This window comes from Rhinolophus hipposideros (genome assembly GCF_964194185.1).
Source record: "Rhinolophus hipposideros genome assembly, chromosome: 21".
Taxonomy (NCBI): domain Eukaryota; kingdom Metazoa; phylum Chordata; class Mammalia; order Chiroptera; family Rhinolophidae; genus Rhinolophus; species Rhinolophus hipposideros.
The window spans coordinates 44,473,429-44,494,576 of record NC_138067.1 but is presented as its reverse complement, the minus strand read 5'-3'; the positions used below and the strand labels follow the sequence as shown (position 1 = coordinate 44,494,576).

Here is a 21,148-nt window from a genome sequence, read left to right as displayed (position 1 = left end):
CTAAAATTGGAATGGTACAGAGAAGATTACCATGGCCCCTGAGCAAGGATGGCATGCAAATTCATGAAGTGTTCCATATTTTTTAAATAAAAAATCTTAAAAAGAAAAGAAAAGAGAACACACAATGGGATTTATAGACGATGTAATACAGAATTGTACACCTGAAATCTATGTAAATTTACTAACAATGGTCATCCCAATAAAATTAATTAAAAAAAAAAGAAAAGAAAAGAAAAGAAAAGAAAAAAGAACGCTTGGCCCAAAGCAGCTGCTCAGTAAATATTTGTTGAATAAATGAGGGTAGTAATGTTGGGAGAAAAAAGCCTGCAAAGACAGTATCCATACATCAAAGGGCTTTAAATGACAGGGAAAGGGAGCTTGGCAGTTTTTCCCAGGGTCTGGGATTGAAACCTCAAATATCTTATTGGTCCAGGTAGATAAAGTGAATGACTGCAGGTCCCATTCATAGAGGATAGAAAATACTCAGCTCGTGGTGAACTAACAGCCCCAGTGTTTTCAGATCTTTAGATTTTTCAACAGAACCCAGAAATTCAGATTTTTTTAATGTGAAATCTTTCCATTAAAGCAGTTGTAGGCAACTAATTTTTTTCAAATACTGCAGACCAACCAAGACACAATTGTGAGGTGACGGGGAAACATCTAGGATTGGATATTGCATATATACATACATATATACATATGTATGTATTAGATATAACAAAGGAAGTTCTAAGTGTTGATGGAACCCGCTGGACTCCCTCATTAACTACATTTCCCAGAAACCTCTGCCTCCCGCAAATAAGTCTGTTGCCATAGATACTATCATCCCAGTGTAGTTAAAGGTAGGAGATGTGCCTGTAGAACTCGACTTCTGATTAGCCAAAACCTTGACTTCCTCGTTCCAGCCACCCGTTGCCAAGACACCACTTTTGTTACCTGCGCAGTTGAGCGCGCTTTGAGTGGAGAGGTTTTGAAGAGATAGAGCAGTGGCTCCAACCTCTTAAATAGGCTCGGCTCCAATCGAGAGGATTCTGGTCATGGTAGTTTCTGGACTGTCTGTCCACCGTCTCCTCCCCTCGCCCCCCTCTCCAGTGCAGGCGCACTTCCCTGGAGGCTACATACACAGGTCGCCTTAACGACATCGCTCCGGAGGTGCATGACGTCATCGATAGCTGGCCGGGGGCGGGGCTACTGCAGACACACACATCAAACTGGTGGCCTCACGGAAACCCACTCTAGGAAAGGCTCTAGCTTGGGGGTCGCAAGCTGGTGGCTTCTGAATGCTTTTTGCTTAGGGAGCAGTGTTATTTTGGTTTGTAAAATGTCTTCAGGTTACTGATCCAGCCACTCCCTTAACTTCCTGGGAATTTCCTAGGAGCAATGCAAAATGCAGTAAATGGATAAATTGTGCATCAAATATAGCGTGAGGAGAGCTCCCGAAGAGTGCAGAGTCTGCGGCAGGAGAGACAGTCATCAAATAATTACAACAATTACAATATCAATATCAGCGCTAGTATACTGAGAGGTTCCTGGGGGGGACCCAGGGAAGGAGTTGCCACCTCCTGCTGGGCTGGGTGAGAACAGGGGAAAGTTTCACAGAGGAGGAATGAATGGCTGTAAGAACTTGTTTTTGCAAAAAAAGTAGTTTTCCAAAATAAGTACAGGCAAAAGGACATTCTGGACAAAGGTAACAGCAAGTATGAAGGTCAAGAGGTGAGAACGATTAATGACATTGTTAATAATATTGATAGCAAACACGTAGATGGTGTTTTCTGTCACATACTGTTCTAATGGCTTTACTTATATCAACATATTCAAATCTCATAACCCAGTGAAGAGGGTGTTTATTTTCTCCCTCTGTACAGTGAGGAAATGGAGGCACAAAGAGGTTAATGATTTTCACACAACAAATAAGTGGGATTAACAGTTATGCTATGCAGCCTTTGTTACAGGGTCCTAGAGTAATTGAGCCCTTACTACCTGCAATGCACTGTGCTGATTGACTTATATACAATACCAAATTTAAGCCTCGTCAAGGCTTTAGGAGATGGCTGTCAGAATAATGTAGTTATGCTACAACACCACACACACCCCCAATAGCTCGGTGGCTTACAGCAATGAAGGTTTACTTCTCATTCGTATGCCATGCCTATCACAGGGCAGCTGAGGCTCTGCTCCACGCCACCTTGACTCCAGAACCCTGGCTAATAGAGTAGCTTCTGTTTGGGGCATTCCCAGTAATCATGATACAAGGAAAAGAGACAGGATGAACTTGGGAGGAGTAAAACCTAGTGGTTGCACGTATGGGCTGGACCTGAATTCAAATCCCGCTTCTGTCCTTGACTAGCGCTGGACCTTGGGTGGGTTACAGAAATCTTCCCTTTCGGTGTCCCTGTCTGTAAAATGGGGGAGCAATGCCTTCTTCACAGGGTGGTCATGCAAGTTAAATGAGCTCAATGACGTGTGTCACTTTCATCTGCACTTTATTGGCTGAAGCAAATAGCACAGTTGCAACTGAGTTCATATAGCAGTCCCAGGGAAGGGTCCTGATTGGTCCTGCTTGGGTCTTGGGCCCATTCCTTGAACCAATCACTATTGCCAGTGTTAGGGTACATGATAAAGACATGGTTACAAGCAGTTAGGACCCTGTGTGATACACATATGTGCTTGATGGTGATAGTCCAGGATATTGTATGAGCTCAGAGAAGAGCCTCCAACCCAGCCTGGTAATCAGGGAAGGAATGTAGCTGAGGTATCACCTTGTCTGTAATTTGAAAGATAAGAACCAATGGAGTAAAAGACATGATTGTGACTGATGAAGGCAAAGGGTGAGGTGGGCTCTTCCAAATAGAGAGAACACAAAATACAGAAGCCTCGAGGGGACAGAGAGATATAAGTAATTCTTCACGGCTGGTATGCAGGGTGGAATGTAGGAGTATTTTTTATTTCATTTTGTCAATGGTTCATCTAGTTTTTACTGATGTGCATACCTATATTTTACATCTGTATAAACATGAAAGTTATATAACTTTGTGATTTTTTTTCTTTTAACTTTCATTTGCAAGCATTTCCCCTTGTTTCCATTGGTCATCAAAATTATTTTAGGACTCGATAACGTTTCAAGGGCAAGATGTACCGCCATTTATGTAACCCATCCCCTGAGTCCATATAATTGAAAATAACTTTGTTATTTTGTTTCTGATTGGAGATGGCTTACCTCCAAGTGACAATTCAGGGACCTTCCATCTGCAAAATGTGACTTTCAGGGTTACACGCTTCATCTACATCAGCAGAAAAGACTGTGGAGAGTGACAAGTGGGAGGTTTTAAAGGGTCAGGTATGGGCATGGCATGCATGTCACTTCTGCTCACATTTTATTGGCCATTTTATTTTGTAGTTACATGGCCACCCCAAATTACAAGGGAGGCTGGGAAATTTAGCATGGCTGAATGCACAGGAAGTACAGAAAAGGATTTGGAAAAGAGCTATCCAGTCTCTGTCACACACTATTTCAGTGTGGGATTATAGAGAAGAAAACCTAGGTGCAGATAGTGGAAGAGAATGCCCGAGATCACCAAAAGATTAAAATCTATTAGGTAAAGATGGAACTAAAATCCAAATAAGCCTTTTTTTTTATTAGATTCCTCATAATTGTTGTTTGAAAAGAGAAAACTATTGGTTTTTTAATTTTAATTTTCAGTAATATTTTTCAATAGTTGATACACAATGTTATATTAGATCCAGGTGTACAATATAGTGATTAGACATTTGTATACCTTATGACATGATCACCCCAGTAAGTCTAGTACCTATCTGACATCATACATAGGTAGTACCCATCTGACTCCATACTATATTATTGACTATATTCCCTATGCTGTACCTATTGGCTTTTATTGATTAATTTTACCTAGTACCTAGTAATATTACAGAATTATCTTATTGTTTACCTTAGTGTTTCAATTGATTCTCTGATTTCCGAGATATCAGTCATATTCAAAGAAGGATGAAAACTTGGATTTCTCTGATTCAATGATGTTTTTCCTTCTCTTCTCTAACTATATTGCTGGTTCTTCCCAAAGTGCTAATAGTGGACATTTTGTTTTGTTTTTGACTTTAATAGAGGATATTTTGGTGTTTTACCATTAAGCCTAATTTGGGGTTTTGACTATATGTATATAATTAAAACCAAGGAGAGGCCAGTAACTCCTTAAAATTGTTGTCATTACTGTTCAATATGGGCCTTATTCTTTTTTTTTAATTTTATTGGGTAATACTGGGGAACAGTGCGTATCTCTGGGGCAGATCAGCTCTAAATCGTTGTCCTCCTACCTAGTTGTGGAGGGCGCAGTTCACTGGCCCATGTGGGAATCGAACTGGCAACCCTGTTGTTCAGAGCTCGGGCTCTAACCAATTGAGCCATCCGGCAGCCCCTGGGCCTTATTCTTAATACGTTCAAATAGAAATGGCTGGTTACTGAATGTCTCAAAACCCTTCTCATACCCATGCATATGATTGTATTATTTTTATATATCAATAGATGAATTACATAATCGCCTAATACTGACCGGTTCTTGCATTCCGGGACATACATCACCTAGCTCCTTCCATAGGGGTCTATTTCCTTTACCACACTGCCCTTTAAGAGGTGAGAGATGAAACTGAGGCATACAGGAAGGTGGGTGCCCAGGAAAGTTGAGCAATTAAGTGACAGAGGCTCAATTCATTCACCATCAATTTATTAGGTTGGTGCAAAAGTAATTGCGGTTTAAAAGGTTAAAAATAATTGCAAATACCGCAGTTACTTTTGCATCAACCTAATAGATGGGGTTCAACTTTTATGTGTCCTGCAGACTTCGGGTGTGGTAGGAGAAATTTGGATTCGATGGATTAAATAGACTGACATTGTCTCCAGTGGAGGGCAGTGAAAAACCTCTGGCTAAAATGGGGATATTCGCGGTGCCAATACAGCCAGACATTTCCCAAATACCGTATTTCCTCCAACTGCAGAGCAGCTGAGTAGTAGAGCATTCTTTTCCTCGCGCCACATTCTATTCCCAGACTCCATTTCCCCGCGTTCCCAGTCCTCAGAGACCATAGGCCCGGAGGAGCGCGAGCCGCAATGATTTCTGGAAAATGTAGTCAAGCTGCGAAGCCGCGTTTAAAGTACCAGGACTTACAGTTCCGACTGCGCAGGCTCATTCCGCGGCCCGCCGGAGGGAGGGAAGGCCTGGCCTCCCGACGCAACCCAAGTGGGCGCACAGGTGAGTGCCGACCTGGCAGACCCGAGCGGGAGCCTGCAGGTGGGGGCCGGGCCACGCAGAGGGGCGGGCGCTCGGCGGGCGGACGCAGCCGCGCCTGAGCTGGAGGGGGTAGGGCGCTGTGGGCGGTGCCCCGCCCCCTCCTGTCATTCGCGAGGCGGCCTCAGCCCCCCTGCCGTCTGCGCGACTGGCACAGTCTCGGCGCGCAGGAATTGGGCACCTGCTGTTTGCCAGGAGTCTGGCCGAGCGCGGGATCGCTGCGATTCCCTAGGAGGGAGAATGTAGGTACCTTTCCTCGCTTCGAATGTGAAGGAACCGACTTGGGGACACTCGGCGGCTTCTCCCAAGTCACAATACTAATAAGTGGTTGACCTAGGGTCACACCCAGGGATGCCTGACCCGAACACGCCAGTGTACTCTGCACAGTCACGCCCTCGGTCTGCATGTTCCTTATCCTGAGCATCTCTTCTCTCTGATCTGCCCACCAGCACCTCAACCCCGTTCTGCCTCCCTCTCTTCTTTCTGGGTCTCTGCGCACTCCACGCCCCCAACAGTCTCTGTGTTTTTTCTAAACATAAGGTCATTTTCTTCCAAAACCATAGCACCATGATCACATCAGGAGATTAACCTGGATACAATACTATTAGCTAATCCACAAGTCTCCTTCAAATTTTGCTCTTGTCCCAACAATGTCCTTAATGGCAGAAGAAAATCCGGTATCATGCAGTGCATTGGTCCTGAGGTCTCTTTAGTCTCTTCACCTGGAACAGTTCTTCAGTCTTTCTTTGACCTTCATGATCTTGGCAATTATGAAGGTTACAGATCTTCTGTACTTCAGGAATGTCCCTCAGTTTGGATTTGCTCAGTGTTTCCTCATGGTTAGATTTAGGTTACATGCTTTTGGCAGGAATAACTTAGAAGTGATGTTATGTCCTTCTTATCAGATCAGAAGCCCATGATTTTGGTTTGCCCATCACTGTTCATGTCAACCTTGATCGCTTGGCTAAGGTGGTGTCTGCCAGGTTCCAACATCCTTAAGTTACCCTCTTTTTTTTGTGATAAGTAACCTGTGGGGAGAGAGTTAAGACTGTTCTGTATTTCCACCTCAAAGTTCCACCAGCTGGTTTCAGCCTTTAGGTGTGTGTGTTCTTGCTTAGTTGGGTATATGTGCTGGCTGTTTCCCTGGAAACACATGTGAGGCTCTGAATTTTGTTATTTTTGGACTGTATTAGTTTCCCATTGCTGCTGTAACAAATTACCACAAACTCAGTGGCTTCAAACAATGTAAATATATTCTCTTACAGTTCTGAAGGTCAAAAATCTGACACGGGTTTCACTGGGCTAAAATCAAGCTGTCAGCAGAGCCTCCTCCCTCCAAGAAGTTCCAGGGGAGAGATTCTGTTTCCTTGCCTTTTCCACCTTCTGGACACCACCTTTCCTTAGGTGTGACCCCTTCCTCCAGCTTCAAAGCCAGGGCCCACCCAGATAATCCCGGATAACCTTCCCACCTAAAGAAGCTTAACTTAATCACATCGCTGTTCATTCCAAAGATATTTTTTGGGTCTACTATTCAGCCCTTCACCTGGTCTATATCCAGGCCTGTCTCCTCCACAGGCAGTGGGTGGAGCTGCAACTCACTCATCTCTATCTACAGATGGCAAAATGGATCCTGTCACTCACATGAGGCCCAGAGACTATTTGATGAACGAATTGGATGACCACAGTCTGAATACCAACTTTTCTTTTTAAATTTTTTTTTTAAGGAGGGTGCAGCTCACCCTCCTTATGTGTGGTTTGATGTGTGGGCATCAAACCAGCAACCTTGGTGTTATTAGCACTACACTCTGTTAACCAACTGAGCGAACCGGCCACCCCAACACCAACGTCTCTTTGGCAGGGATTCTGAAACTTTATTTCAGCAGATGGAACTCTTTTTTAAACAACATCTTTAGCAGGAACCCAGGATCCTTAAGCAGGGTTTGTAAGACAGATAGAAGGAGCTCTGCAAAACGTGGTCCATCCGTGTAGTGGGATGTTATTCAGCCGTGAAAAGGAATGAAGCACTGAGATGTGCTGTAACCTGGATGGACATTGAACGTGTTATGTGAAGTGAAAGAAGACAGACACAAAAGGCCACATATTGTATGATTCCCTTTATATGAAATGTCCAGAGTAGGGAAATCTATTTAGACAGAAAGATGAGTGCTTATCAGGGGCTGATGTGGGAAGAGAGGGGTACCAAGGAGATTGGGTGGTGATTGGCTAACAGTTCAGGGTTTCCTTTTAAAGTGATGATGATAAACGTTCTGGAACTAGATAGAGGTAACTGATGGTTGCCCAACATTGTGAATGTACCAAATGCCACTGAATTGTACACTTTAAAATGGTGAAAATGGTATGTTTTATGTTATATGTATTTCACCACAAGAACAATTATAAGAAAACAAAAGAGGGGTTGGCTCTGCAGCCAGATTCTGGATTTGAATCCTGCTGTGAACACTATGACCTTGAGCAAGGGCCTTGACCTCTTGTGCCTTGATTTCCTCATCTGAAGATAACTGTGGTTACTTCTCTGAGAGCTGTTGTGTGGGTGCAGTGAGCTGAACCTCCTGATTGTTAGTGTTTGTTGTTACAGAATAGAGACCTCAGGCAGCCTGTCTTGAGCCTTTACTCCTGCTTCAGGGGCCCCTCTGTCACGAGGATTCTTTGGGAAAGTGTCTGTCTGTCTCTCTGGGTCAGAAATGACCCCAGGTCTCTGCTCCAGTCTCCTCCAGCTCTGCAGATTAAGGCCTGGCCTTTTCTCCTGGAGATGCATGCCACAGACCCAGCCATGGCCACCAGGACCCTAACCGCTAAGGACCAGGTGAGGCTGGGTTTCCCTCTGCCCTGAGATGACTTTGTGGACCCTAGAGGGCCATCCCCATCTCTGTCTGTGGCCTGAAGATCTTCTGCCCCTCCCATTACTGGAAGAGAGGCTGTAATGGGAGGAGCTCTGGGGCTGCTAGGTGTGAGTTGGCGGGGAGAGGTGACAGGACACTCTGAGCTGGAACATTGTGACATGGTCTGAAAATCAATTATCTAACGCTCGGCAGCCTTTTGTTTAGCAGGTGAAATGGGCAGTGGCTTATTTTGTTTCACCCCTGAGCCTTATCCTTGGAGACAGGAATGGGGGTTGGGCTCAGAGTTGGTGCCTGGGATGGAGTGCAACTTAGGAATTCGTATGTGGCTCTTTCACTCAATGGCTTGATTTTTTTTTAAATGTTTCTTCTGATTGCCCCATGGAGATGTGTAGGGTAGGCACTGCACAGGGTGCCTCATCTCAGTGGCATCTGAGGTATGAGATTTGCATCTTATACCTCCTACACTGGTGTTTTTATTATGGCAATTTTCACACAGATGGCAGTCAACGGTCATGTACTAAAATAATTGGTGTATTATAACCATTTTCCAACAGATGGCAGTAAAGAGTCATGGGAAAGGGGGCCCGTATTAGACTTTCTACCGAGGTGCCTGCAGGCTAACGGCTGCCCTGGACTTTTCACATTCCTGTGGGCCCGTTGAGTCAATTGTCCTAAATCTGCCAAGTCAGAATGTTCCAGCCCAGCGAGCAAGTGGTAGGCTCTTGACCCGTGACTTCACCCACCCCAGAGTTCTGGCAGGATGCGCTCCTCCCCTGTGTCACATTGGCCCTTGCAGGAATCAGTGACCTTCCAGGATGTGGCGGTGGAATTCACTGTGGAGGAGTGGGGCTGGCTGGGGCCTGGCCAGAGGGAGCTGTATCGGGACGTGATGCTGGAGAACTACCAGAACCTTCTCTCACTGGGTAAGGGCCCACCCCTGCGTCTCAGGAAGAGGCATGATGCCCCTTCTGCCCTCCCACTGCTTAACGTGGGCGGTCACTGGGGTCATGTGATACCCTCAGCGGTACCTCCCGGCTGGCCTCTGTTCCTCTCTGTCTCCACCGGCCTCTCTACAGTCCTAGCGTTCCTGAGGGCCTTGAGTTTTCTGCCTGTCCCTCAGAATCTTCTGCCTGTGTCCCACCCTCTGTTCATGCTTCCCTCGCCTCATGTGGTGACCTCAGGCTCCACGCTGGAATGCTTGTTCTGGAATCTGAGACTCCAGGTGCTCCCCTGTCAACAGGCTCCATCCTGGAATCTTTTCCCCAGAGCATATAAACGTTGTTCCCCAAATGTACCTCCCGAGCCCCACGCTTGTCCACTCACCCCCCTCCCACACTCCCGCAAGACCCCTCACATTCACCACACTTACCCTGAGCTCAGTGTCTCCACACTGACCTGCTCTCCCACTCCGGGTACCCATGTGGGTTGGCCCCACATACCCCAGGCCCCAGAGCAGAACCCCAGGCACCATCCTCTCCTTCTCCTTCCCCTTACTGACAGGCCATCAGGTCCAGCCCTGTTCCCCCCCGGCCCCTGACTCACCGCATGTCCCCTCCTCTCTGTCTCCACAGGCCGGCTCTGCTCAGGCCTCACCCTCTGCCCCAGATCTCACTCCAGCCTCCTCTCTGCTCTGTCTTTCCTTCTCCATACATCTCTCACTTCTCGTTTCCTTTTTCTGGCTCCTGTCTCTCCTTTTCCCTGTAAGCTATGGTGGTATGAAGGCTCTGTCCTCAGCTCTCCTCACTCACATACTTTTGCAGGACAAACAATATATTCCCGGAGAACCACCTTCCTGGGAAGGTCCTGGCCCCCATTTTTCTTATCCCCACTGAGCTCACCATGGCCCCCAGACCCATTCCTCCTCAGATTCACCCGTCTCAAGGATAGTCCCCTACCCAGCCAGTCACCAGACCATATCCTGGGTGCTGCCTTTACTAACTCCTTCATACACTTATGTGACCTGGCCCCTGCCAGTGTCCTCCATTTTATCACCTTCCATTCTCTCCCTCCCTCGCTCTTCTCCGGTCAGAAGAAGGCATGTCTTTAAGGTGGGAGCTGTTAGCATGTTTGTCTACTCATCAGAATAATCAGCAGGGAGATGTGTTAGCTTCCTTTGGGCTACTGTAACAAATAAGCACAAACTTGGTGCCTTAAACCAGCAGAACTTTATTGTCTCACCGTTCTGGAAGCCAGAGTGCAAAACCAAGGTGTGGGCAGGTCCATGCTCCTTCTGAAGGCTATAGGGGAGAATCTGTTCCTGCCTCTTCCAGCTTCTCGAGGTTCCTGGCAATCCTGGTATTTCTTGTACCTGCGTCACCCCAACCTCTGCCTCCACCTTACATGGCCCTTCCCCCTCCATTATGTATCTGTCTGTCTCTCCTCTTAAAAGGCCACAAGTCGTTGGACTTAGGGCCCACCCTAAACCAGTAGGACCTCATCTTAACTGATTACACCTGCAGAGCCCCTATAAATTAGGTCACATTCTGAGGTTCCTGTGGACATAATTTTGGGAGGACCCTGTTCACTGTGCTGCAGGAAAAGAGAAATTAGGAAGCAGGAAAAACAAGTAAAAAGAAACAGATGAAATTAATTTTAGTAACGTATTTTGTTTCATCCCATCTATCCAAAATATGATCATTTCAGCACATGTTGAAATCATAATCGATATGAAAATTATTAATGAGATAATTTATATTTTTCTTCATCTGAGATATGCGGTATATTTTGCACTTAGCTTGAACAGCAGAGTCAGAGCCTTAAACAGTAACCTTGGGGCTCAGGCTCTCTCTGGAATGTAGTAGGCACTCAATAAATTAATCTTGCATTGACCGTTGAAGTGCCTAATCATTAGGCACCCAGTGTGTGCACCTCACCTGCAGACCCAGGGACTGAGGCCTCCCTGTGACTGTGGCACCCACGGCCAAGTCTCATGTCTTTCCCAGGGGCAGGCCTTCCTGGTTCTAAACCCGACGTGATCTCCCGTCTGGAGAGAGGTGAAGAGCCCAGGATGCAGAAGAGAGAAGCCCAGAGAGTTACGTGTCCAGGTGGGTGAGGATGTCCAGCAGGTGCGAGCCGTCTTCCTACCCCATTTGTCATGACCAGTGATGGTCATTCAAGAATGAGGCAGCATAATACACAGGCCATCATCGTAGGCTCTGGGTTCAAATCTCAGCCCCACTGCTTCCTGGCTCTGTGACCTCTGGGCAAGTCATTTAGATTCTCTGTGCCTCAATTTTCTCATCTGCAAAATGGAGTCAGTAATAGTACCTAGATTTGGGAAGAAGAAATGAATTCACAGAGTGTAACCCAGTGCCTGGTACACAGTCACCCCCTGCCCCCTGTCAGAATTGGCTACACTGGTTATCATTATTATCATTTGTTAGGAATAGCCTGTGTAAAGACCTAGAAGTGGGCCTTATCTGTATAGTGGGGATACGAAAAGTGTCCACCGCGCTGAATTTATTTTGAGGAGTAAATAAGTTAATAGAACAAGCCTGATACATACTAAGCATTTAATAAATGTCACCTATTGCAATAATAATAATAATAATTCTATTACAATTATTATAATTACCTGATGTATTAGTTAGGACTCTTTTGCATATAAAGAATCAAAATAGCTTAAGCAAAATTAGATATTTTTTGACCCATATAAGTGGAAAGTGTTGCAGTCTGAGACTTTAGGCATAGATAGATCTAAAGCTGTAAATGGTGTTATCGGGGCTCACTTGTTCATTCTCTCTCTCCTTCAATTCTTACCTCTATATGTTGATTCTGTCTGTTTCTAGCTTCAGTCTATCTTCAGGCCTTTCCACGTGGCAGTCAATATGGCTGCCCATAGTCTCAAACTTATGTTCTGCCTAGCAACACCATATATCAATTTCAGGGAAGACTCTGATTGGCTCTGTTTGGATCTTGAACCAATTACTATGGTCTGCAGGAAGGGGTATTCTGATTGGCCGGGTCTGGGTCTCATGAGGTGCCGGGTGCAGGAAACTATGATAAACAGCTTCACCAAGACTACATGGAAAGGGGAGCAGTGGTTTTCCAAAGGCAGGGATGCTAAGGAGACATGGAGGATATGTTTAAAATGTCTGAGTACAAGCCTGCCTCTCCGTTTTCTCTGAGGGCAAGGGTCAGATGTCCTGTTGAGCATAGTCACCCACCCCAGTACTGTGGTTGGTACATGACAATTAAGCAATTGATGGGTGTCCCTGAACAAATCTACTAGCATCAAAAAAAATCAATTCCCTTCAACACATCCCAAATGGTTTTGTTTCCTGCTTATCATCTTTATGTCTCCCTTTCTCCAAATTGCAAGATTATGCTGTTAAACTCATATAAATTTAATATTTATTGTTATCTGTTGATCAAACAAAAGTTGTACGTGTTCATCATAGAAACTTTGGAAATCTAAATAAGAATAAAACAAGAAATGAAAATCTCATAATCCTGCTTATCTTTCAAAAAAAATTCACATTTAATATTTTTCCCCTTTTTCTGCCTCCACCCCACTCCGGTTCAAGCCGTTGTTTCTCAGTCTAGTTGTGTAGGACACAGCTCCCTGGCCCATGCTGGTGTTATGAGCCTTGCACTTGCTCCCCCCAGCTGAGGCAGTTGGTGGCCGTTCACAGCAGTTCACAGCAGCCCATGGCCACTCCTGGCAGCACAGGATAGCCCATGGCAGCACGCAACAGCCCGAGGCAGCTCACACACACCAACCTCCAGCTGCTCACGGCACCCAAGTTCCAGGGAGAGCCATTGTTCACAATCTTAGCTGTAGAGGGCACAGCTCAGTGACCCATGTGGAAATCGAACCGGCGAACTTGGTGTTAGGAGCTCGGTGCTCCAACTACTGAGCCACCGGGCTGGCCTCACATTTAACATTTTAATGTGATTCCTTCAAGTATTTTTACCCTAATATATCTACTGTATTTTTAATTACAAAAGTAAATAATAACAACATTGATGAACCTTGAAGACATTATGCTAAGTGAAATAAGCTAGTATAAAAAGAACAAGTATTGTATAATTTCACTTACATGAAGTACCTAAAGTAGGAAAATTCATAGAAACAAAGTAGAATGGTGGTTGCCAGCGGCTGGGGGGAAGAGAATTGGAGAGTTAGTGTTTAATGGGTACAGAGTTTCAGTTTGGGAAAATGAAAAAGTCCTGAAGATGGATAGTGGTGATAGTTGCAAACAGTGTGAACATACTTATGCAACTGAACTGTACACTTAAAATGGTTTAAATGGTACATTTTATGTTATGTATATTTTACCACAAAAAAAAAATAAACAATAGGGGCAGCCGGTTAGCTCAATTGGTTAGAGCGTGATGCTCTTTCCAGCAAGGTTGCTGGTTCGATCCCCACATGGGCCACTGTGAACTGTGCCCTCCACAACTAGATTGACACAACTCCTTGACTTGGAGCTGATGGGTCCTGGAAAAACACACTTAAAATAAATAAAAATTAAAAAAATAAATAAACAATAAATTAAAAATCCCCCATTCCACCACACATATACACATACATGTTCACACATATGAATATATAGAAAATCTCTAGGATTCACCAATTACAAACAGTGTAGAAGCAAAGGAAGGAAGGATATTTACTTTTCACTGTGATCGCCTAGCAAAAAAATTACTGTTCAATATTTAAAATAAATAAAACATTTCAAATATGTACTGTAGTCAGTGAAATTCCCTTACATATTCACTTATCATACAATTCACTTGCCAACATGGGATATTTTTAAATTTTCAATCTAAAAAGTGTCAAATGGCTCTGAGTAATTTGATTTTTGGATTATTACTGATGTTGAGCATCTTTTTATATATTTATCAGCCACTTGTTTTTCTTCTGCAAAATGTCTGTTCAAATTCTTGCTTCACTCTTTTATTAGATGGTTTCTCTTTTTCTTATTGATTTGTAAAACTGTATTCTATATTATGGCTAATAAACCACTGTGCACATACACTGTTTTGTAACTCCGTTCTTTTTGTTTTTACAATATACGGAGACTGTCCTTCTGTGTCACATGAATCTATCTACCTTATATGCCTTTTGAAATAGAAACATAAATTTTGAAATTTTTCTTTTTAATTTTACAATGCCTAAATGTTCTAAATAATCACCTTCCTTTGTCCTGGAACAGATGATAGTCATATTTTCCATTTCTTTTAGAGTTGGAGACAAGCTCAGCAACTACTCAGGAGACACTGCCAAAAATGGTTATTTCTGAAGAGACAGCTTCCCCAATGGGAAAGATGGAGGGAATTTTAAGGGCAGTGCTTGGAGATACCAGGATGGGGGAATTGCAGACATGTGGCCATCCGTTGGAGGAACTGGGAAAGCAGGAGAGACATTTGAGGTGTTTTTTTGCTTCTCCTAAGGAAAACACCTGTGGGGAGAGAGGCCTTGGCTGTAATGAGCTTGGAAAAAGCTTCAGGCGGTCTTCAGCCTTCATCAGGAAGCACAGAGTACCTGGGGGAGAGAGGCCTCGGAAGTGGAATGGACCAAAAAAGAGCTTGAAACGCCAAAGGACTTCCATAGAAAACAAACCATTTAACTGCATGGAATGTGGGAAAGCTTTTATTTACCATTCGGACTATATCCTGCACCAGAGAATTCACACTGGAGAGAAACCCTACAAGTGTAAGGATTGCGGGAAGGCCTTCAGCAATAGCTCGTATTTCATTCAGCACCACATCATTCACACAGGAGAGAAGCCCTACGCATGCAATGAATGTGGCAAGACCTTTACTCAGAGCTCGTCGCTGACCGAGCATCAGAGGATCCACACTGGAGAGAAACCATACCAATGCAAGGAATGTGGGAAAGCCTTCACCCAGAGCTCCTCCCTCATTAAACACCAGCGATGCCATACCGGGGAGAAACCCTATAAATGCAACCAGTGTGGGAAGTTTTATTCACAGGTGTCCCACCTTACCCGGCACCAAAAAATCCACACAGGGGAGAAACCCTACAAATGCAGTGAGTGTGGCAAAGCTTTCTGTCACACTTCCTCCCTGACCCAGCACCAGACGATCCACACTGGAGAGAAACCATACAAGTGTAACGAGTGTGGAAAAACTTTCAGTCACAGCTCATCCCTGACCCAGCATCAGCGGGTGCACACAGGAGAAAAACCCTACGAGTGCTCTGCATGTGGCAAGGCCTTCAGCCACAGTTCTTCCCTGACTCAGCATCAGAGAATTCATACTGGAGAGAAGCCCTATGAGTGTAACGAGTGCGGGAAGGCTTATACTCAGATTTCCCACCTCATGAGGCACCAGAGCATTCACATGGGGGAAAAGCCCTATATATGTAATGAGTGTGGCAAGGCTTTCAGTCACACCTCATCCTTTACTCAACACCAAACGATTCACACCGGCGAGAAGCCCTACAAATGTAATGAATGTGGGAAAACCTTCAGCCAGAACTCTTCCCTGACACGCCACCAGAGGATTCACACTGGGGAGAAGCCCTATGAGTGTAACGTTTGCAGGAAGGCCTATACCCAGATTTCCCACCTCATTCAACACCAGAGGATTCACACTGGAGAGAAACCTTATAAGTGCAGTGAGTGTGGGAAAGCTTTCAGCCGGAGCACCCACCTTATCGAACATCAGAAAATCCACACAGGCGAGAAGCCCTATAAGTGTAAGGAGTGTGGAAAAACATTCAGTCATAACTCATCCCTCACTCAGCATCGGAGGATTCACACTGGTGAGAAACCCTATGCCTGTAAGGAATGTGGAAAAGCCTTCAACCAGAGCATCCACCTTATTCAGCATCAGAGAATTCATACTGGAGAGAAGCCCTACAAATGTAACAAGTGTGGGAAAACCTATACCCAGATCTCACACCTCATTCAACACCAGAAAATTCACACAGGGGGCAGACACTATGCATATAAAGAATGTGGAGAGGATTTCAGCTGGAGTTCACACCTGACTCAACACCAGAGACGTCACACCATACACAACACATACGTCTGTGATGATTTTGAGAAAGCCTTTGCTTGGAACACACAGCTTGCTGGTCATCAGAGAACTCATGCTGACTAGAAAGTCTGAGAATGTGACACATTGGTGGTTCTACTATTGGGTTCGGTTCAGCTGTTCCTAGAAGGAGGATGATACAATTTATCTGATCATTTTAGTAGCTTTCCCCTAAAATCTCAACTTCCCCCCTATTTTTCAACCTTACAGTGTCCCCAGGTGGTGATCTAAATGGTATGCAACTATATCTGGGATCTTTAATAAGATCTCTCTGAGCTTTATAAGTGTATTGATTATTCTTTCATTTGGAGCCTGAAAATTCCAGGAAAAAGAAATAACTGTAAAGATTAACGCTTTAGAGTAAAAGTCTCAAATATATGTAGCTGAACATAAGTGCTCGATGATTTTAGTTTCCTTTTAAAACTTTAAGATACAAATTTCACCTAAAAATCTGCAGTTGGCTTAAACACTGAATACGTTTCACATGTTTACAGCTATTTTTTATGTCCTATTTTTTCTATTTTCCATTTCGAGGATATATGCTTTACAAAGCAATTGCCCTATTAAGCACCATTTTTTATTTTTGCCCAAAGGGAAGTTTTTCTTTCCTCATATTTTTTAAACATAGTATTTTTCTAATATAAAAATAATATGCATACTTTTATAACAGCAAAATTTTTAAGTAAAGTCACATATGCTTATTGTAAAGGACAATTTGGAAAGTGTAAAGAATTATGAACTAAAATACCAGTTCCCTATAATCCCACAGCCCAGAGACACCCACTAATCATTTTTGGGTGTATTTCTTTTTGGTTTTGTTTTACTCTGTATTCCATATCTATATTTTTAAACTTTGTAAATCTGGATCATAAAACAAAAGCCATATACCCACCTACAACTTGGCCACCCTCAGAAATCATGTTGTTTTGATTTTTTTCTTATTTCCTTCCAAATATCATTTTAAAATAAATGTTATTTTATTTAACTGTAACCAGAGTGTAGTAACAATTTTGACTTCCCTGTTTTGTCCTCATTTTACCATGAACTTTGTCCTTTTTCACCACCTACACTTTGTACTCATCATTGTTAGGTCTAATGATATTTCATTGATGGACGTAGACTAATTTACAAATCCATTGCTCATTTTGGCTTTGTTCTAAGTCTCTGATTGACACAGGTTGTTCACCAATTTTCTCAATTATAAGTAATGTTGTAATGAGCATTTCCACACTTCCTCTGGCCTTTTGGGTGGATTATTACTCTAAGTAAATTCCCAGAGGGGAAATAACAGAATTGACTCTCTAACCATTTTCCTGATTCCTGAAACATGTTTCAGATTGCTTTCAAAAGAGGCTGAACCTAATCCACCTGGCACAAGGAGGTATGTGGATCATAGTTTTGCTATATTTTTACCAGCACTGAACATCAATCATGAAATTTTTTCCCCATATCAAACATAAAATGGCTAGTGCTTTCAGTAACTTACTGTGTGCCACGTTCTGTTCTAAGCCCTTAGTATGTATGAACACCTTTCATTCTTCCATCATCCCTAAATGTTCAAGGCTATATTGTCCCATTTCACAGATGAGGACACTGAGGCACAGAGAGATTAAAGTGGCCAAAGTCTCACAGCTGATGTCATGGTATTTGGATTCAAGCCCAAGTAATGTGGCTCCAGAAGCGATGTTCTGAACTACTATAGGGTTTATCCACGTTGCACATATAATATTTCCTTCTTAAAATAATGTTTATTATCATAAAAACCAGTACATACTTCTTATAGAAAATTTAGAAAAAATCCAGAAGATTTCATCCAAAGTTCAATGCTACTCAGAGATAAGTTAACATTTCAATACACTTTTACTATGTTTAAAACTTAATATATAATATATATGCTTTAATAAATCTGGCGCACACTGAATATACAGTTGAGTGTACTTCTATGTTTACTTAACTTTTATATCATGAGAACTTATCATTAAATATCATGATTTACCCATATAATTAAATATCTACATCATTAAGTAACCTCTAACAACTAGATGTTTTGGGGCTTTGTATAGTTTATGTTTATTCAACCAATGTATTAGCCAGTCTCTCGTTGGACATTTTGGTTTTTAGTTTTTTTTTTAATATTTTATTGGGGGAAGGGGAACAGGACTTTATTGAGGAACAGTGTGTACTTCCAGGGCTTTTTTCCAAGTCAAGTTTTTGTCCTTTCAGTCTTAGTTGTGGAGGGTGCAGCTCAGCTCCAGGTCCAGTTGCCGTTGCTAGTTGCAGAGGGCACAGCCCACCATCCCTTGCAGGACTCGAGGAGTTGAACTGGCAACCTTGTGGTTGAGAGCCCACTGGCCCATGTGGGAATCGAACCGGCAGCCTTTGGAGTTAGGAGCACGGAGCTCTAACTGCCTGAGCCACCAGGCCGGCCCTGGTTTTCAGTTTTTGACTTTTATAAATGTCCCTTCTACAGAAGTCTTAGGCTGAGCACCTGACCAGTTCCCAAGTGAAATCCTGGCAGGGAGGTCATAGTGTCCAAGGGAGAAAGTCTTAGGGCAGCCAGTTTGCACAGTGGTTAGAGCGCAGTGCTCATAACACCAAGGTCTCTGGTTCGATTCCCACATGGGCCAGTGAGCTGCGCCCTCCACAACTAGATTGAAAATGAGTGGACATGGAGCTGATGTGTCCTGGAAAGACACACTGTTCCCCAATATTCCCCACAGTTTCAATGTCCCCATGCACGTGGCCAGAGGCTTTCCAGAAGTTCTGTATCACTGGCAATCTGACTGGCAATGGATGGAACTGTGTTTCACCAACATCATCTGTGGATAACTATTATGGTGTTTAAGTCTTTACTCAGGTACAATATTTCTCCGAATTTTCTGTGACTTCTTTCAATTGATGTAGAAATACTTGTTTATTGTGAATAATTCAGATAATACAAAAATGAAGAAAGCTATGGCTCTCTATAAATCTTCATTCCAAAGATTCTAGACTTTTTTCTGTGAATATGAACCTGTTTTTTTAAATTAAACTGGATGTATATGTATATATACATATGTGTGTGCATATATATACACACATATACATATGTGTGTATATATATGCACACACATACATATATATAGGATATATATATACATATATGTGTGTGTGTGTGTATATATATATATATATAAAACCTGTCCTTTTGTGGGGATTCTGGGGGGAATATATATATGTATTCAAATAAATATGGCATTATCACACGTGATTTTAGAAGTGACTTTTTTTCACTTGGTATAGTATGGATATTTCCCCATGACAATGCAATATATCTGTATCCTTATTTCTAACAGCTGCATAGTATTTCATACTAGAGTTCCCTGAATTTATCTGATCTCTATTAATGGACATTTAGGTTGCTATTTTCTTTTCCATCATTGAACATTTATTACACATTTGTGCAAAATATCTCCATAAGATGAGTACTTAGAATTAAACTTGCAGGATAATAGTGTGTACATGAGTAAAATTTTGATAGTTATTGCTAAATAATGCTCAAAAAAAGGATGAACCTACCTAGGAATAAATTTAACCAAAGAAGTAAAAGACCTGTACTCAAAAAATTATAAGACACTGAAGAGAGAAATTAAAGAAGATACAAATAGATGGAAACACATACCAGGCTCATGGATAGGAAGAATTAATATCATTAAAATGTCCATACTGCCTAAGGCAATATACAGATTCAATGCAATTCCTATCAAACTACCAAGGACATTTTTCACAGAAATAGAACATATAATCCTAAAATTTATATAGAACCATAAAAGATCTTGGATAGCCTCAGCAATCTTGAGAAATAAGAACAAAGTGGGAGGTATAACAATACCTGACATCCAATTATACTACAAGGCTACAGTAATAAAATCAGCATGGTACTGGCATAAAAACAGACACATAGATCAAGGGAACAGAATAGAGAGCACAGAAATGAGTCCGTGCCTACATGGTCATTTAATCTACCACAATGGAAGCAAGAATTTATGGTGTGGTAAAGACAGTCTATTCAATAAATGGTGATGGGAATCCTGGACAGACACATGCAAAAAAAATGAAGCTGGACCACCTCCTTATACCATACACAAGAATAAATTCAAAATGGATTAAAGACTTAAATGTAAGATCTAAAACCATAAAACTCCTAGAAGAAAATATAGGAGGAAAGTTAGAAATACAGACATTACCCAGGGTAATATTTTTACTGATATATCCTCTTGGGCAAGGGAGGTAAGAAAAAAAAATAAACATATGGGATTCCATCAAACTAAAAAGTTTTTTCACAGCTAAGGAAACCATCAATAAAACGAAAAGGAGGCCTACTGAATGGAGAAAATATTTGTCAATGATATATCTGATAAGGGATTAATATTCAAAATTTATGAAAAACTCAATCAACTCAAAACAACTTAAAACAAAACTCAAAAAAACTCAAACAATCCAATTAAAAAATGGGCAGAGGACATGAAGAGAAATTTTTCTAAAGAGGACATACAGATGGCAAACAGACATATGAAAAAATGCTCAACTTCACTAATAATTAGAGAAATGCAAATAAAAACCACAATGAGAAACCACCTTACTCCGGTCAGAATGGCTATCATCAATAAATCAACAAATATCAAGTCCTGGCGAGGAAGTAGAGAAAAAGGTATCCTCGTGTACTGCTGGTGGGATTGCAGATTGGTGCAGCCACTATTGAAAACAGTATGGAGGTATCTCAAAAAAATTGAATATGGAAATACCTTATGACCCAGCAATTCCACTCTTGAGTATCTATCCAGAGAATTCCAAAATGCTAATTTGAAAAAAATCTATGCACACCTATGTTTATTGCAGCACTATTCACAATAGCCAAGACATGGAAACAACCGAAATGCCCATCTGTAGACGACTGGATTAAGAAACTGTGGTACAGGCCGGCCCGGTGGCTCAGGC

General features: G+C 42.6%; 1 protein-coding gene across 1 annotated transcript; it reads left to right on the top strand.

Moving 5' to 3' along the window:
• Positions 1-5,211: 5,211 nt before the first annotated feature.
• Positions 5,212-19,197, top strand: LOC308489675 (uncharacterized protein). The gene is made up of 5 exons (XM_081031150.1): positions 5,212-5,264; positions 8,026-8,124; positions 8,958-9,084; positions 11,104-11,205; positions 14,352-19,197. The coding sequence occupies exons 2-5, from the start codon at positions 8,071-8,073 to the stop codon at positions 16,235-16,237; spliced, it is 2,169 nt and encodes a 722-aa protein (XP_080887276.1). The 5' UTR covers positions 5,212-5,264; positions 8,026-8,070; the 3' UTR covers positions 16,238-19,197.
• Positions 19,198-21,148: the final 1,951 nt, after the last annotated feature.

What these genes read in the sequence shown, in the direction of transcription:
- LOC308489675 (XM_081031150.1), top strand. Translation starts at nt 8,071, where the DNA reads ATGCATGCCACAGACCCAGCCATGGCCACCAGGACCCTAACCGCTAAG. An exon ending in CCAGAACCTTCTCTCACTGG is followed by an intron (nt 9,085 to 11,103) that starts GTAAGGGCCCAC and finishes TGTCTTTCCCAG; the next exon opens with GGGCAGGCCTTCCTGGTTCT. An exon ending in CCAGAGAGTTACGTGTCCAG is followed by an intron (nt 11,206 to 14,351) that starts GTGGGTGAGGAT and finishes CATTTCTTTTAG; the next exon opens with AGTTGGAGACAAGCTCAGCA.